The sequence below is a fragment of the Artibeus jamaicensis genome, unplaced genomic scaffold (assembly GCF_021234435.1).
Source record: "Artibeus jamaicensis isolate MK-2021 breed Jamaican fruit bat unplaced genomic scaffold, CSHL_Jam_final contig_3174, whole genome shotgun sequence".
In the NCBI taxonomy this organism is placed as follows: domain Eukaryota; kingdom Metazoa; phylum Chordata; class Mammalia; order Chiroptera; family Phyllostomidae; genus Artibeus; species Artibeus jamaicensis.
Genome location: NW_026521738.1, coordinates 1381984 through 1399763, shown reverse-complemented (window position 1 = coordinate 1399763; position 17780 = coordinate 1381984). Strand labels below are relative to the sequence as shown.

At 42.4% G+C, this 17780-nt stretch overlaps 1 protein-coding gene across 1 annotated transcript; it reads left to right on the top strand.

Annotated features, from left to right (window-relative positions):
• The first annotated feature begins 2972 nt into the window (after positions 1-2972).
• On the top strand, positions 2973-11545 carry BMP10 (bone morphogenetic protein 10). Its single transcript, XM_037130921.2, has 2 exons — positions 2973-3441; positions 8551-11545. The coding sequence occupies exons 1-2, from the start codon at positions 3108-3110 to the stop codon at positions 9489-9491; spliced, it is 1275 nt and encodes a 424-aa protein (XP_036986816.1). The 5' UTR covers positions 2973-3107; the 3' UTR covers positions 9492-11545.
• The last annotated feature ends 6235 nt before the right edge of the window (positions 11546-17780 follow it).

Below are 17780 nucleotides of genomic sequence, written 5' to 3'. Positions count from 1 at the left end.
CATAGCACAGCAGTACCGAGCCGGGCTAACGTATCAAAACAGTGCCATGCAGGGTAGTGACTAGCAGCTACAGAGCCCTTCTCTCAGAATCCCATCTTCTCTGAATCCAAATCTTCACAGTTGAGTTTGGGGCCTCTGGGCTCCTGCTCTGGCGCTTTAGCCAGGGTCTGTTCTGGCTGGCTGGGGCCTGTTTAAGTAGCTGGTGCACCTCAAAGTCCTGACAACTTCTGAGCAGGCAGCAAGAGTAGTGTAAGGCCTCGAGTGGGGTCCAAGGTGGAGGGGGTCCCGAGAACCTGGAATCATATCCAGAAATCTCCTAACCTCACTGACCTCTTGTCAGTCAGGACTTTACTGATTACATTTTCCAGGATCTGCCCCTGACTCACAGGAAACAGCACAATTCCCAAGGCTGATATTCAGGGGGTCTCACCTTGTCTGGACCACGGATCTCTTTGAGAGCCAGTGAAACTCAGTCTTGGATCCTTCAAATTTGAACAGTTATTGAAACTAGCCTTGAAATTTGGCCCAGAGTTTCACAAAGCAGAGGCCCTGGAACATTGTGCAGTGGGACCAGAAAGTAGTGGGATGCAAACAAAGGAGATCACTGCAAAGTGATAGGTGGTGACCAGAAAAATCAAGGTAGGGGGAGGCACGTGGAGATATTTGGACCTTTTAGAGTCAGATAAGAGTCATCAGAGACAGCTTTGAAAATCATAGGGATAATGAGATCATACAGCTATAACTTATAAGTATCCCAGGCCTAGAAGAGGGAAGAAGCTCCTGTCCCCTTCCTCTAGGCATGCGACTCAATCTCCCTCCTCCTCCGCCCCAGCAGAGGGGAGGGGCTTCAGGACCTTGCAGTTCAGGAAGTCATAGGCATTGAGACGCAGTTATAGACATTTTCCTAGTCTATCTTTCAATCAACCTCAAGCCTAAACATTTCCCATTTGGAAACTGGCTCAAATATTTAACCCCATGGTTACACCGGCACTCAGTACAAGGCAGCCAGTGGCATCTCAGCTCTCGTCTTACTCCTGAGATTGTGAAGAACCAGAACTCTGCGGGGTGGGGGCGCCTGTCTCCCCTCCTGACCCAGCGCGCCAGGTTGTAAGTACCGCCACTTACTTCGCTGCCCTGGGCAGTTACGCGCACATGCCTGCCATCCAGAGATCTGGAGTGTGCGTTGACGTCTGTGTGTGTGAAGATAAACGGGGCTTGTTTCGATGCAGGACGTGATATAGGAGCCCTTCTGGCATGTTGTCAGAAAACTCATGTTAAAAAGCACCATCCGCAGGATGTGGCCCGGCCCCTGGACTCACTCACTGCTGGACCTGTTCTGGGTCAAATCTATTTTCAGTATATAGTTGTCTTTTCAATGTAAGAGCAGAAGTTTCAACTGAAATGGAGCAATGAAGCAAAATTAACAATTTCTAAAGCAATGAAAAGTTTTGAGGAGAGATTTTCTCTTCAAATTCTGGGTTTTTTTTTCCTATGGCAATTCAAAAAAATTGCTGCAAAATATTACATTTTAGGAGAAGAAAGAATCAAAAGATGACCATTAAACTTGGGAGCCTAGGGGGGAAAAAAGTGAAGATATTATAACTCACATATTGGGGTAAATGCAGGAAAATTTAGCACAGAAATTAACAGTATCCCCCAGTGTTTAGACACAGACCTCTGAACAGTGCTGGGGCGCTGGAGTGATCACAATGGAAGTGCATGAGCAGGGCAGAGAGGTACCACCAGGCCCTCTGTCTCTGTGGCAACCCGTACCCCACCCCCAAAGTTGTCCACAGGACCATCCTGACCAGGCCATGCTGCTACCACCACTAATTGGGGTTGGAAAGTGAGATGAACTTGATTGATCTTTTCTAGCCCAGACATGCAACATTTTTCAGACTGTGGCATTTGTCATTTTTCATTTGCCTAATAATGTTACTCGCCAAGGTTTTTACTGGAGCCTCTTAATGATCAGCTTGATTGAGCCACAAAGACAGATTTGGCAGGGATCTGGGTCACGTTAGTAACTCATTGCATGGGCGAAGGACTTGCAGATTGTTGTCTGTCTGCTGACTGTGGACTTTCTGGGAAGGGCTGGGCTGGGGCTTGGTTAGCCTTTCAGTATCACTGCTCACGCCCTGATCTAAGGGAACACTGGTTCAAAAGTCTGATTGTTTCAATTTTTAAATTAGAGTCAGACTGCCTGGGTTTAATTCCTAGTTCTACCACTTTGTAGCTTTGTGACCTCCAGCAAGCTATTGACCCATAATGACCCATATATACATGGGGGTGACAAGTTTGTTACAGGGAACACATTAGGTGATACGTGGAAAGCACTCAACACAATGCCAGCTTGTAGGAAAGCATCTAATAAATTTTGGTTGCTTTTATAATAAAGCACTGTCTCTATTTTTCAAAAGCCATTTTAGCCAGGTCAAATCTGTGCAAAAAAAAAAAAGGCTATTGATAGTGAAGTTTATATTTTCCTATTGCTAAAAACATAAGATTCTAAAAATTTATATAAATTTACTTATACCTATAACTTAACCTGGAGATTTTGGATATTTAGTCTTTCTTAAAAATGTTTATGTGAGGATGAAAGCCCCGTTACTCGAATTAATACAGGTTGCCATTGATGTGTGCTGTGCTCATTCTTAGTAGTTAGTACATGCATGTGTGAAACTGAACTGCGTAAAAGCAGAATTTAGGCATTCCTGCCAAAAGGAAGTGAATCAAAAGGAAGAGAAGCAGAGCTTTGCAATGAGAAAATTGTCGTATCTCTCAGCCAGTGTCAGAATGTAGAAATGTTTACAAAATGCTCATTAAAAGAAAAAAGGATTGCAAGATAGAAACAAAATCTGGTGCACAAGTTTACACTAGAGAGATAAGAGAGGCTAGGCCCCTATAGGGGATTTTGTTATCCAATTACTGCAACCTGACTTTGGGGGAAGAGGAAGAATGGTAGGGGGAGGGAGAGAGAGGAAGAATTTCCAAACTTGTCTCCAGTGACAGGAGACATTTACGCTCAGCTCCGCAAGATAAAACTGCCACTTAGAGCCCAGGAGAGCTAGACCTTCCTGGGTTGGCCTGGGGGCTCCAGCAGAGCCATGGGTCCTCTGGCCCTGCAGCTGTGCGCCGTCCTCTGCCTGGTGGCTCACTCTGCTTCTGGCAGCCCCATCATGAGCCTGGAGCAGTCGCCTCTGGAGGAAGATATGCCCCTCTTCGATGATGTCTTCTCAGAGCAAGACGGTGTTGACTTTGACACACTGCTGCAGAGCATGAAGAATGAGTTTCTCAAGACATTGAACCTGTCTGACATCCCCACGCAGGATTCAGCCAAGGTTGACCCTCCAGAGTACATGCTGGAACTCTACAACAAATTTGCAACAGACCGCACCTCCATGCCGTCTGCCAACATCATTAGGAGTTTCAAAAATGAAGGTAAGTTGACATTTTAATGATGAAATTTGGCTTGGATTCTTTTTCCAAGAAGTGATAAGTAAATTTATAAGGCCTGGGAATAAAAAAGATAAAAGGAGTGTGTACACAGATAACACAAAACAATGCACGTTACGGCCTATCGCATGTTAATGCCTATTTTCCGAAGGGTTTTAAAAGGTACTAAAAAATATCTTTTAATTCGAAGTTATAAAGTATCTACCATTTCCACATTATATCTGGGTCTTTAAAATTTTTTAATTTTGATGGCAAGTAATACAAAAAGTCAGTGTTGGCTTATTGCTTCACCTTTATTGTTAATTTTCCAGAGAGGCCTTGGTTTCTATTTGGCTTTTGATTGATTACAAAATTTGCCAACTTCTACTTGGAATGAAAATTATGAAAATAGAAAAAAAAACCAGAAAGTTGTGATTTGTGTTTCACTCAAACTTTGGATAAGTTTCCCTTTTGTGACCTCAGTGAGAAGTTGTTCAAACAGGAGAGAAACTTACATTAGAGAGCCTTCCTAAAGTCGTGTTGCATTCAACGTGACAAGTATGTCCTTCAAGCACTGTTTATAGTTGAGGAAGTGTGCGTGGCCCAGTTAATGATGCAGTTAATACCTGCGTCTTTATGGAGAGTAATGCACAATTTTTAAATATCAGTGGGAAAGTGTTTTCTCCTCCCAGATCTTTATTCAGTAACTAAATCTAATGAACTAGAAAGTTAATCCTTTGTTCGTTATGATGTTAGTAGGCAAAAAACAAAAACAAAAACCACCCTGATACCTACCGTTAAAAACTGTAGGTCTGAAGAAACTAATATTAATATTTGTTAGTATTTACTAATGCTTTTATAGTCATTAACTGAGTACAAAAAAGCATTGTTACACCTGGTAAAAAAAAGTGAAGATCAATGTTGGCCAGACCTTCTTAAAAACAGAAAGGTGGTGGCCCTGGCTGGTGCAGCTCAGTGGATTGAGCATGGGCCTGCGAACCATAGGATCACAGTTCAATTCCCAGTCAGGGCACATGTCTGGGTTGCAGGCCGGTTCCCTGCAGGCCAGTTCCCAACAGGGGACACACAAAAGGCAACCATACATTGATGTTTCTCTCCCTCTCTCCTTCCCCTCTAAAAGATAAATAAATAAAATCTTTAAAAAAGAGAGAAGAAGAAGAAAGGTATAAAAAAAAACCAGAAAGGTGGTGTCAAAGAAAAGAAATAGCTCAGAATTTTGAATTTTGAAAGCAGGTAAACTTCATTGCTGTTAACAATGAGTTTAATTCTTTTGAACCTCAGTTTCCTCATCTGTAAATTGGGGATAATATAGCTATTTAATGTAATTGAGCAATTCAAAAGAGATTCTGAGTAAGAAGCATTTTATTTGCTATGAAATGCTGAATAAATATGTTATTCTTTGTTTTTTTTTTTAAGATTTTATTTATTTTTGGAGAGGGGAAAAGAGGGAGAAAGAGAGGGGGGAAACAACAATGTGTGGTTGTCCCTCATGCACCCACTATTGGGGACCCGGCCTGCAACCCAGGCATGAGCCCTGACCAGGAATCACACCTATGACCCTTTGGTTCTCAGGCCAGCACTCAATCCACTGAGCCGCAGCAGCCAGGGCTAACTATGAGTTATTCTTGACTAATTTTTTAAAATTCTAGGCACCACAGAACACGTTGAGTAGGTATTGCTCAGTCCTTGGAGATACCATTTGCCTTAAAAATTTAGTTGACAGATCAAAATTTCTAATATTTAGTAACATATTGGGTATATTATTTAGCAACATTTAATAACATTATGGAAATGGCATGATGAAATTGCAGATTCCTCTGGAGGTGAGTCTGAATTGAACGTGAACAGTTTCCTTCCGTGGGAGCCTTTCCTTCCTAATGTTTCTGAGCCCTGAGCCCTAGGTGTGTGGCTCGGGTACGAACAGAAAAATGCTCACAGTCTCTGGGAAAGTCAGAGTTGTTCAGCTCTCACTTCTTGCGCAGAGGATTTGGATGATACAGGTCAGGCAGTGAAGTCTGCACAGCTTCTTTCTCACTGCTGGAGCTCAGCGAGGGCAGGAACACCTCTCCCCGGACAGTTCAGGTGCCTGAACCTCCGCCAGTCTGCAGGAGGAAATGCGCAGCCCCCAGAGCCTGAATTCTGCACTGGGCTCATCCTGTCAGCTGCTATTGTCTCTCTGGCGACTCTTTGGGTCTGCCCAGTGCAGCTTCCTGGGAGATAAAGTCCAACAAAACAAAACAAGACAACCCAATCCCTCCAAACCTAACTAATCAGAAGGGAACAATTGCCAACTCCAAGGTGGAAAAACCACTACGTGTATTCCTGACACTGCTCTAACCTAACCTTGTCATCTGGGGGAAGTCACTTCTCTGAGTTGAAGTTCCATTTCTTCTGTGTAAAATGAACAGAGTAGCAATACCTGTATTGTAGGGACATAAGAGCTAAATAAAACCATGCTTTTAGAGCACCTGGAACATGAAATTTGCTCAGAAACATAACTTCTCCACCTATTACTATGTTTGCAAATGCACAATGAACTTTTTAAGAAACAGCTTTATTGAAATATAATTGACATACAATAAACTGCACATATTTACAGTATATATAATTTGATAGATTTTTCTATTTTTTTTATCCATAGCCGAGGACATTTTTTCATTGCTTTTTTAGAGAGGAAGGGAGAGAGAGAAACATCTATGCAAGAGAGAAGCATTGATTGGTTGCCTCCCATGTGTGTCCGGACAGTACATCGAATGTGCCTGGGCTGGGGACCATGCATACCCAGACCGGGACTGAACCCACAGCCTAGGTACGTGCCCTGACTAGAAGTTGAACCAGCAACCTTTCGGTTATGGGATAACGCTCCAACCAACTGAGCCACACCGGTCAGGGCAATTTGATAGGTTTTAACATATGTAAACAACCACTGAAACCATCATTACAATCAAGGTAGTGAACATATTCATCACCACCAAAAGTTGTCTAGTGCTTCTTTGTAACCCTTCCCTCTCACTATAGTGAGCCTTTATTCTGTACTTTTCTCATGGGTCAAGCAACCAGTCTACTCCCCTATTTCTGGTCTTCACATGTTCCCTGTCCAAGGGGAGTCATCTCCTGCACTCTTATAAGAGGGAGACAACTCCCAATCTGCTTGATATAATAAGGACATATGTTATGAATCAGTTTGATCTGATGCCTGTAATCATAAATTAATCAATATGTTTAAAGAGCTGCCTCTAAGACATCATGGCAGGCTGAAAGTATAGAAAGAAGTTTAACATGTGGTACCCACCAGCATGATGACTGTCTATTTGGGAAGATCCATTCATAAAAAGATAACTGAAATACAAAGATGTAAATAGCAAAGGTCAAAGGCAAGATAGAGAGTGAGCACTTAAGTGGTTCAGAGAGGCGTGAATGTCCAGATAGGAGGAGAGGAAGGGATGGTCTCACCAGAGGAAGTCACAACTGGATAGGTACAGATGAGGGGATGGATGGGGCTTTCCAAGGGTCAGAAGAGCCTATCCGAAGGTGCAGTATGCAGTAAAGGGTTGTTGTGGCACATGATGAACATATCGGTCTGCTTTAAACAGAAGGGCTTATAATTCATTTCATCTTTTAACAAAGATCAGTGGAACAAATGCAATGTGTCTTGCACTGGAGAGGATACATGAAAGTAATGACTGGATCAAGGGGTCTGGGCCTGGTTACAGCTGCTCCTGAGAGCCATGCTAGAAAGCTTAAATGCATGCCATTGCCCAGCACTTCCCGCTGGCCATGTATATGATGGCTTTAGGCCATGTTTAGAGGAAGGTATAAATCACATGAAATCATTGTACACTTTTATTATTGTGAATTAGAAAAATATCTCCGTATCACCTCAAACCCATCATTATATAAATGCCATTATTTAGGACAAGTCTAAAAGAGGTAGGAAGTATAACATAATCAGATCATGTTAAATAAAAATATTAAATTCATGAACTTGGGTATATAGTTGGGGAAATGCTGCCAGAGATGATATAGAACCCTTCATTGGTGGTCTTTAGCCTCCTTGGTCTCATGGAAGCCTTTGATTGATGACAAAGTCCCTCAGGGATTCCTTTTAGAAATGTATTACCTGGGGCAAGAGTACGGGAGTTTTGGGCTCCTATAAAATTCTTAGACAGTCAACTTGATAGTATTTGGAAATGTGCTTCTAAGACTAAAGGACCTTTAAATTTTTATTTCAATAAGTATTCTTGAGTGATTTGACTTGCCAAACCCTATGCCAGGTGCTAAGGGGATAAGACGAAAGCAACCAACCCATCCCCAAGGTTTATTTTCCCTATTTCTTACAAACTGCATACCCAAAATCACTGCTGCGACCTGCTTGGTTTATGGCTCTTCCCAACCTTGTCAGGAAAAGGTCATCAAACTTTTTTGGTAAAGGGCCAGATACATAGTATATATTCTAGGCTTTATGAGCCAGCCCTGTTTCTCTCTTATGACTGTATATGTCATTGTAGTACAAGTCATCACAGATAATACAGAAACAGAGGAGTGAGGCTGTGTTCCAATAAAACTTTATTTCCCAAAACTGGTGGCCCGTGGGGTATGGTTTACCATCCCCTGGCCTAGATGGAGGTCTTCAGGAAAAACAGTGCCCAGCTAACTATGTGGAGATATCTGCCCCTTACAAATGCAAATGTGACAAATAATGAGGTTCTCATCCCCCAAAAGCTCCAACCACCACCATGTTTCACTTGCTAGCTCTTTACTGGTTAGAAAAATTGGGGGGCTTGCCCACACAATCTCCAAAGTCTTCCCAGCTCTGTAATTCTGTGGCTGACAAGCTACACAGGCAAGCCTGGGTGAGTTTTCCACCATTCATTAAGCTGCCATTTTTCTCATTAGTCTTGGCAGCTTAACTCAATTTAGCATTCTACCACTGACTCGGTATTCTCTGTGTCAAAGAATGCTAACATTGTGTTTATTTTCTTTTATATCCCCTTATTTTCTCTGTCTAAAACTTCCTTCATGGACAGGACCTTTTATGACATGAATAGTCTGGTTTTTTTCTGTAACATACTGCAAATCTCATTTTTTTTTTAGATCTCTTTTCCCAACCAGCCAATTTTAATGGGCTCAGAAAATACCCTCTCCTCTTCAATGTGTCCATCCCTCACCATGAAGAGGTCATCATGGCTGAACTCAGACTGTACACATTGGTGCAAAGGGATCGAATGATATATGATGGAGTGGACCGGAAAATTACCATTTTTGAAGTATTTGAGGGCAAAGAGGACAATGAGAGTGAAAGAAACATGCTGATCTTGGTGTCAGAGATGATCTATGGAACCAACAGTGAGTGGGAGACTTTTGATGTCACCAGTGCCATCCGGCGTTGGCAACAGTCAGGCTCATCCACCCACCAGCTGGAAGTCCACATTGAGAGCAGACATGATGAAATTGAGGGCACTGGCAGGGGACGACTGGAAATAGACACCAGTGCCCAGAATAAGCATGTCCCTCTGCTTGTCGTGTTTTCTGATGACCAAAGCAGTGAGAAGGAACAGAAAGAGGAACTGAATGAAATGATCACCCATGAGCAACTTCTGGAGCTGGACAACCTGGGCCTTGATGGTTATTCCAGTGGACCCGGGGAAGAGGCTTTGCTGCAGATGAGGTCAAACATCATCTATGACTCCACTGCCCGCATCAGAAGGAATGCCAAAGGAAACTACTGCAAGAGGACCCCACTCTACATTGACTTCAAGGAGATTGGCTGGGATTCTTGGATCATCGCCCCGCCTGGATATGAAGCCTATGAATGCCGTGGCGTTTGCAACTACCCCCTGGCAGAGCATCTCACACCCACAAAACATGCAATTATTCAAGCCTTGGTCCACCTCAAGAATTCCCAGAAGGCTTCCAAAGCTTGCTGTGTGCCCACCAAGTTGGAGCCCATCTCCATCCTCTATTTAGACAAAGGTGTCGTCACCTACAAGTTTAAATACGAAGGCATGGCTGTCGCTGAATGTGGCTGCAGATAGAAAAGGAGTTTGTTGCTTATTTAATAACTGTATATGTGTATATTTTGTGTCCCTATTTAATAAGATTATTTAATAAGGGTGTACAGATCATAGAGGCTTACTGACTTAGGGAAATGGTCAGGTGAATCTGTTGTAGGCAATACATATTATGTTACACATTCTCATTTCTTCCCATCTGTTTTTCTCTGGACTTGCTATTTCCTGACTATGTCACCTCTAATGGCCAGTGTCAAACTTCTACTACTTGTCTTCTATGTCAATTTGAAAACAGGAACCCCTAAGCAGAAATATAGTATCAGAAGGTAGATATTTGTGTATGTATATGTGTACATAGATAAACTTATAAAACTCTTTTGGTTCTATAGAGGTACATTAGACTGACACACATGCACAACTCAATCAAATGTGTATATATCAAAAGCCAATGGTACGTTCTTAGTCACCTCTTCTCTGAGTGGGATTTATGTGAAGATAATTTGCACCAGGAATTTAACCATCCTAGGAACTATTACATTTTCTAAATACTATTGAGAATATAGGTGAGCTTTCATCAGTTGAGTTTCTGCAATTGTTCAGAGCAGCAGGGTCTGGCAAAGGATGTTGTATGTTTGAGGAGGGGTTATTTGATGCAGAAACCAAATGGGTTCAAGAAGTAATGGCCTTAATGTACAATAGCAAGGAGTAAACCCATGGGGGTATCAACATGCTCTGGAGGGTAGTGCCTGGCCAATAAAGGAAAACAGTGGGGCTTCAGGGTGACATCTGTGTCTGAGATAAGAGGAAAGCAAAGCCAAGGTTGGCCTTTACTGCTGCAGGGAGTAGAGGAGGTGGGAGGGGGCATACAGGGGAGGAGGGGAAGAGAATCTAGATGTTATCCTAGGATGTACCTGTGAAATTATAAGCAGTTATAATTGGAGAATTAAATCTTTTGGATGAAATAAAATTTTCAAAGAACAAGAGGAGAAAAATCAGAAGGGCTCTGCCTGTTGGACTCTTCACTTCTTAATATTTTTCTTCCATCCTTAATATTTCTCCTTTGCCTCTGCACTCTACATTTGTTCTGTCCACCTTTTTCCTTCCTCTCTCTTCTTTTCCCCAGAGCCTCATGTCCTTCTTCCACTCCTATGTCCCTTGACTTCACGAGCCTTCATTGCTTCTGCTGTGACCTGGAGGGACACCTAAAAGCATTTCTTTCAAGATTAATGAAGTTAGAGCTCTAAGTTCCTCATAGCATTTAATTTAATTTGCTTTTTAATAATATCATTTATGAAATGGCTTGTTTGTGAAGCATTCTTAAGCATAAGAAAAAGAAAATAAAACTCCAAATAGGTCCACCTAAGTAATGAATTCATAAATACACACAAGCAAATGACTAGAAAGCTAAGCCTAAACTTTGAAGTCAGGTTTGCCCCATGGTAGAAATTCTATGGCCTTCCCATTCTGAAGTCCTCCCATTTTGAAACTGGGAAGGACTAAGGGACTGGGAAGTATTGGCAGGAACGGTCCACTGGGTGGGCCAGCAGTTGGCCAGCAGGAAGGACACTGAGACTCTGGCTATGGTCTTAGCCTGTCCCCACCTCCCATGAGGGATCATGGTCTCTGTGCAGGAAGAACTAGAGAAGTGTAGTTCTCAAACTGTTCTGACACCTCCAGGCAGGAGACACAAATGGTTCACACTAGAATGTGGAATGTGATTTCTAGTATATTGTCCCCCCTCACTGTATTGCATGCTTCCTTGAGAAGTCTGACAGGTTTTTTACCCTTGGAAACCATCAGCCTCCCTTTCACAAAACTCTTGGGGCTATAAACTCATATCACACTGGAAAGCAGAGGCAAGGGAAGCTATTTTGAAAGGCATTTTGCCCAATTTGGACCTCGGCTCTGTACATCTGGATGCATAGATTCTGAGAGCAAACAGAGGGAAGGTCCTGGTGAACTCACTGCCCTGAAAAAGTGGTATTCTGACCATCAGGGAGTGTACAGTGAGTGACATTTGAGATGGTCATGCAATTCAGGAACATTCATTTATGGAATGGCCTTCATATACAATGGTGTGTGTGGTGTGTGTGTGTGTGTGTGTGTGTGTGTGTGTGTGTAACTGGCTCTGGATAGCCACACTTAGAGCCCTCAGTGGGATGTGGTACATCCTTTACATCCACGGTACACACTGTATACTTGTATACTCTATGGTACTTCTTATCTTTTCTAAAGGACACTGTGATAGACATACAGTAAAACCTCAGTTGAACAAATAGTTCTAGTTTGATAAGAGTAAGGCAATATTTTGTCTAAAATATGTATGACAGCTGGTAAATGTTTTACAGCCAGCAGTCCTGGGGTGAGTATGCTCTGATTTGTAAATCTCCCACCCTGGCCTATTTCAAGGTACCACAGCGATATCACCCAGCTTGAAAAAAAATCCTGAACTTCACCATTGTTCCCAGGAGCCATGCTTGCTGGCTCTGGCACCCCATTGCTATTAGCACCCTGCTCATGCCCTCTGCCAACTCATCAGGTTCCTGGAGAAATCTTGTTGTGAGCAGTTTTAATCACTCTTCTGTGAAAGGTGGGGGGAAATCTGTCTGCAGTCAGGCTGTACCTCCCAGATGCTACTTCTTTTCCCACAGCCCAGATGTCAACATGCATTTTCCTGATGCTCTTCTTCCCTGTGGAAAGAAGGTGCAGAAAGCCACATATTGGTTATTCAAATGTACTAGTGGCTTTTTTAATGTTTTGCTTTCTTCTCACCAGAGAATGAAAGAACATAACCTATAACCAGAGGAGTCCTCCCAGCTCTCATCAGGCCTCTTGCAGTGTGTCTGTGTGTCTCAAATGCTGCTGTGTTAATATGAAGCCATAAAATTATCAGAACCTTAGGAAAGTAGAGCTCACTAATGTCTTCTCTGATCATAGACCTTGGCTACATCTCATGCCAGTCTTTTCTTACAGGTTAATGGCCACATTATCATCACTTAAGTTGATATCCCAAACAGCTCTTGAGGAGAATTGGAACAGGGAGACTTGCTTGGGCAGCCAACAACCACAGCAGTCACATAAAAGTTTCTAGGTGTCCTGCTATTTATTGATGGATATATTTATTTTTGTACTATAGTGTAGAATACCAAATGTTTTATTTTTATGTTTGTAATTTCTTCTTGGATAAAATAGTCTTCTGTGCTTTTCAGGTAGTGCCTTCCCCAGAGTATGGCTCCTTTGCAACAAATGTTGTCAGGCTCTGAGGGACTATGATTGCTGCTCAGTATTAAATGGCGCTTTTCATTCCCAAACTAGGTGCTACCCTCCCCACCCCCCCACCCCCTGACTTATTCTGCTGCTTTCCTTGGCCCACCAGTTCAAGGACTTGGTTGGATAAATGCCTTCATAATTGGGCTACTTATAGCTACTATAAGTAGCTACTATAGCTTCGTAATTATAGCTACTCTATAAATGTAAAAAATGTTCATTTAGTGATTCTCAAAAAAGTCACCCTCAAAGTGCCTAATTCTTTGCCTGTGTATAATTTTTGGCCTGGAAAATTAATGGTAAATACTTTTCCCAGAACTATTAGCAATTGGCTTGGTAATATTTAGAATCTATGTTCTTCAAGTATAAGATATTTTTGTAGAAAGGAATTTTACATATTACTTCTTACTGAACTCATCAACACCCCATAAGGCTCAGCAGTGTTGTAGCAAAACAATGTATAATTTGTCTGTAGCCCAGAAGGCCATTGCCCTATTTAAGAATTGTTGATCTTTTCAAAGAATCACCATGGGTTACATGTGGCCCTTTGCCATCTGGTGAAAAAGGAACACTACTGTGACTCTGCATTTTTTTGCCCCCAACAAGCACATTTGATTTCACACATTAGAGGGAAGGAAAGTACCTAAGGCTGTACAACAACCATATACAAGGGTGTTTCTGGGTATGGAAATGTATCCATAAAATTCTAACTTCATCAGGGAATGACTGTTTGTTGTCATCAGCATGTGCCTGTTGCACACAAACACCTGTTTTGTGAGTGTCTGACCTGATCACAGCGAGGACACAGAGAGGCTCGTGCCCAACTAACCAACTTCCACAAATACGGGAAATCAGCTGATAGCACGGTCACCCCCAAATCAGCTGTAGCACATTCATCTTCTTATATTCAAACCCTGTTTGTCGTCAATGTCCAAGTGCATGGAGAAATTACTAGACTAAAAGGGAGATGGAAAGAAATATTTTACACTGTGTCCATAAATTAAATGTGTACATGCAGAGTTACCTTGTTAAATAAAATGGAAAAATTATTTTGATAATTATTTGAAACTTGTTTTTCCTTGGATGAAATCTGCTTTGCTTTCCTTCCTCATTTTTTTTCCATTTCCATTTCACAGCATGTCCAGATAGAATCAAACTTCTTGCTGTGTTAGTAGAAGGTGGTCTGAAGAAACAATAAGTAGGTTTTAGCTTCTGAGTGGCCTCACCAGACAGGGAGATTCTGTTGTTACATGACTCTCCCACTTCACACGGCTTTCTGTCTGTAAAGCCCGTGAATTCCAGAGATATAAGTGGCAAATGATATAGTCTTCTCTTTGTCAATTACTGAGAAATATTTCTTCTCTGAGTTTAGAATGAGGCAGACTAAAGAGCAATTACTTTTGGGAAAATATCCAGGTTAAATTTCACTGAAATTTGATTACTGAACCTCATAGAATCTCAGGCTTAGAAGGGACTTTTAAACGTTATCTGGCATGCTCCACTCCCTTCAGCAGCCCAGCAAAAACACTTCTCATCTTTTCACCAGATGTAAGAGAAGGGAGCGTGCTGCCTTCTCTATTATGTTTTCAGAAGACTCTTCCTCAATTGTCCTCAGTTTAGCAAATAGTTCAGCTCTTTATGTACATAAGTCACTGCAGGAAAGACAAAGGTAAGCAAAAAGTTGTTGGAGAGTTCTCTCTTATACAGAACTAAAGTCTCTCCCGGTGTCCCTCATAAATTCCCAGTTCATAGCTCTACCTAATCTATCTTTATGAAGGCCCCACAGTTTGCAAATCGCTCTCCTGCCCTTCTGGATTCACTGACCCCTGTTTCCTGTGATAGTGTGTGTCTGACCACGGGCCAGATGCAGTGAACTCCCTCAGCCAGATGGAAACATGTGGAAGCCTGCCATGGGCGTAGACCTGCCCACCCCCGCCCCACCCCGAGTACGTAATAGGCCTGGTGGACAGACAGACCCTGCTGCTTGTTCTGGAAGGAAGTTCATTCTTATGGCAGAATGTGGGTATTGAAGGACCTAGAGTCCCAGCGGGATACAATCTCTTCCATCAGAAATCATCCTGCACCTCTTTTAGGGGGAATCCTCTGAAGCCCTGGCTGACAGGCTGTATCTGGCAAGGGCGTCGTCAGCAGGGAGCAAAGCCCTTGTCCCTCACTATCAGGACAACTGATAGGGACAAGACAAGCATTCTAGCCAAGGAGGAAAGAAAGCTGAGAACCCACGTTGGGGCTTAGGCCAGGGCTAGACAAAAAAAAAAAAAAAAGCCATTCTTAGTCTTAATGTTGAAGTCTTTAGCAAACTATTCATTCTTTTCTGTAAATAATTCCATTTATGGATGTCTCTCGCAGTGTGGTGCCTGGATCCAGAGTTTGACAGCTCAGAACCAGCCACCTTCATTCTAGGAGTGTCTTGTCTACTAATACAGTCAGGGATTGAATGAAGCAGAGACAGCTGCAAGTTATTTGGGGGGAGAAAAAAATATTTTCAAAGTTGAGATTATACATTTAATAATAAGTTATGGGCCTTGGCTGGTGTGGCTCAGTGGATTGAGTGCCAGCCTATGAACCAAAGGGTAGCTGGTTTGATTCCCTCCCAATCAGGGCACATGCCTGGACTGCAGGCCAGGGCCCCAGTAGGGGGCGCGCAAGAGGCAACCGCAGACTGATGTTTCCTCTTTCTCCCTCCCTTTCCCTCTCTCTAAATATAAATAAATAAAATTAAAAAATAATAATAATATGTTATGGTTTCTAATATTGCTCCTGATATGAGTTGATCTTTGTAGTGTTGCAGGAAAATAATTCCATGAGACTGGCTGCATGTGACTCCAAGCATATGGCCGAGAGCCCACTTTTGCGCAGAAGTGACTATTTGTAAAGAGGGGGCCTATTTGGAGAAGGTGAGAGCTTGTTAACTTGGGTGGTTATAAATGGATTATGTGATTATCTCCGACTCACTCCCCTGAACTGTCAGTTTACAAGAACCAGTTCCTACCCTCTCTTAACCTTCCTTAGGCCATTAGCACAGATCCGAAGTGCTCATCTTGTCCTGAGAAGAAAGCTCAGAAACACATGGACATCCTAGTCCATTTTTACTCTTAAATGTGGTTCTAAGAATCTTATCAAAAATTTAGGCCACTCAGTTCAAAGTGAGGCTCTTTAGTGGAAGGCGTGAAGCAGCACTGGGAAATCCAGCTTCCGCAGAAAATTTTTGCTCATAAGACACTGGCCAACATTCTTGCACAATTTGGGAGTGGTGTCAGAAAACCCAGTTCTACCCCTTATTGCCCTTTCTACCTAAAATGCATGGCGTGACTTCACCAATCATAAGGAAATATCAAATAGACCCATTTGAAGAACAATCTGCAAAATAACCAGACTATGCTCTTTAAAAATGTTGATGAAAGGCAAAGAAAGATTGAGGAACTGTCATAGCTTTAAAATGACTACGGAGACATGACCACTTAACGCAGCCTTTGATCCTAGTTTGGATCCCAGATCCCCTCAAAAATGGGCAGAAAGGACATTATCTTTTTGTTAAGCTCACCGCTGCTCAGCTGGTGGTGCCCAGCTCTATCAATTGTATACTGTCAAGTGACATTCGCTTTTAAAACTCTTCTGCGTGATTATCACTCTTTTTCCAAAGCTGGGAGAAGTTGTGTGGGAGGAGTAACTGGGCTTTTGCCTAGCACAGTGTCTGAGCAGCAAGCAGGCAGCATTAAAAATAAGGCCTTTGCAGAGCAGGCAAACTCAACCGAAGAAACAGACGAAACGGGCATCAGAGGAAACTGTTGCGCAGCGTAGCACACCTGAGGTCAACACACGAGCTCCAGCAAAACATTTTCCTGAAATAACCAAGCTCAACGCTGCATTCCCTGAAAAGAAGCGTGCTTTTCAGGCAACAAACCATCTGTTTCAAGTGTTTAGAAAACGGATCTCCAATCATGGGTAATTTAAACTTCCTTATACCCCAGTTCAATGTTTGATAAGAAAAGAGTGCTAACAGGATGGGAACGGAGTTACTATATTAAGAAGCCCGACCAGAACAAAAACCAGCCCCTGGCAGTTATTTTGTTTATGCTCCAGACCCTTCTGCTTTAATGAGCATAATATTTACACGAGACCAGCTCCTGTTACATCTTTTGCTGCAACTGTCACATGTTTTGTTCTTTGTTGTTGTTTTTACTCTTTTAAAAAAAAGTTATTGCAAAACACAGTTGAGAGAGAATATGCCTAAATGAGGTATGTACACTGAAATCACACCATAGCATCCTCCCTTGCAAAGGGCCAAGACCCCCTGCTTTGTGCAGCTTGGGGTCAGGTATCAATCAGGTTGCCAGGTAAAATACAGGATGTCCAGTTAAATTTGAATTTAAGACAAACAATGAATACTGTTTTTTTTCTACAACAATTTTTAAATTGCTGTTCAAGTACAGTTGTCTCCGTTTTCTCCTTACCACTCCCCCGACCCCAGCCATCCCCACTTGCCCCCCTTTATCTTGTCCCCCTTTGGCTTTCTCAATATGTCCTTCCTACATGTTCCTGAAAACCCTTCTCCCTACCCCCCCCCCAACTCCTGTTATCCCTTCCTACCTCCCCTCTGGTTACAGTCAGTTTGTTCTTAATTTCACTGTCTCTGGTTATATTCTGCTTGCCAAATAATTTGTTTAGTATAAGTAGGTCTCAAATATTGCATAAGATGTACTTATACTGAAATAAAAAAGTTCATTGTTTATCTAAAATTCAAATTTAATTGGGTGCCCTGTGTTTTTATTTGCTAAATCTGGCAACCTTGGTCAAATATTGCTCAGAAGGTTGCATGAGTGGAAAGAGTCAGAGAAAAATGAAGTATTTATCCCCTCCATTCCCAAATGATCTATTCAGAGGGTCATAAATCAAATGTACCAGGGTTCATTGTTAAAGGACCGCTCTGAGAGGTGAAGTTGAAATCCACTTGGCCACAATACCTGCTAGTACTAAAACAGTAGCAATACCTAACACATCATCCTCCCATTTCCCTGGACATCTTAC

Excerpts from the sequence above, each read along its gene's own strand:
- BMP10 (XM_037130921.2), top strand. The coding sequence starts at position 3,108 with ATGGGTCCTCTGGCCCTGCAGCTGTGCGCCGTCCTCTGCCTGGTGGCT. Across the intron at positions 3,442-8,550 it reads TAGGAGTTTCAAAAATGAAG|ATCTCTTTTCCCAACCAGCC; the intron begins GTAAGTTGACAT and ends TTTTTTTTTTAG.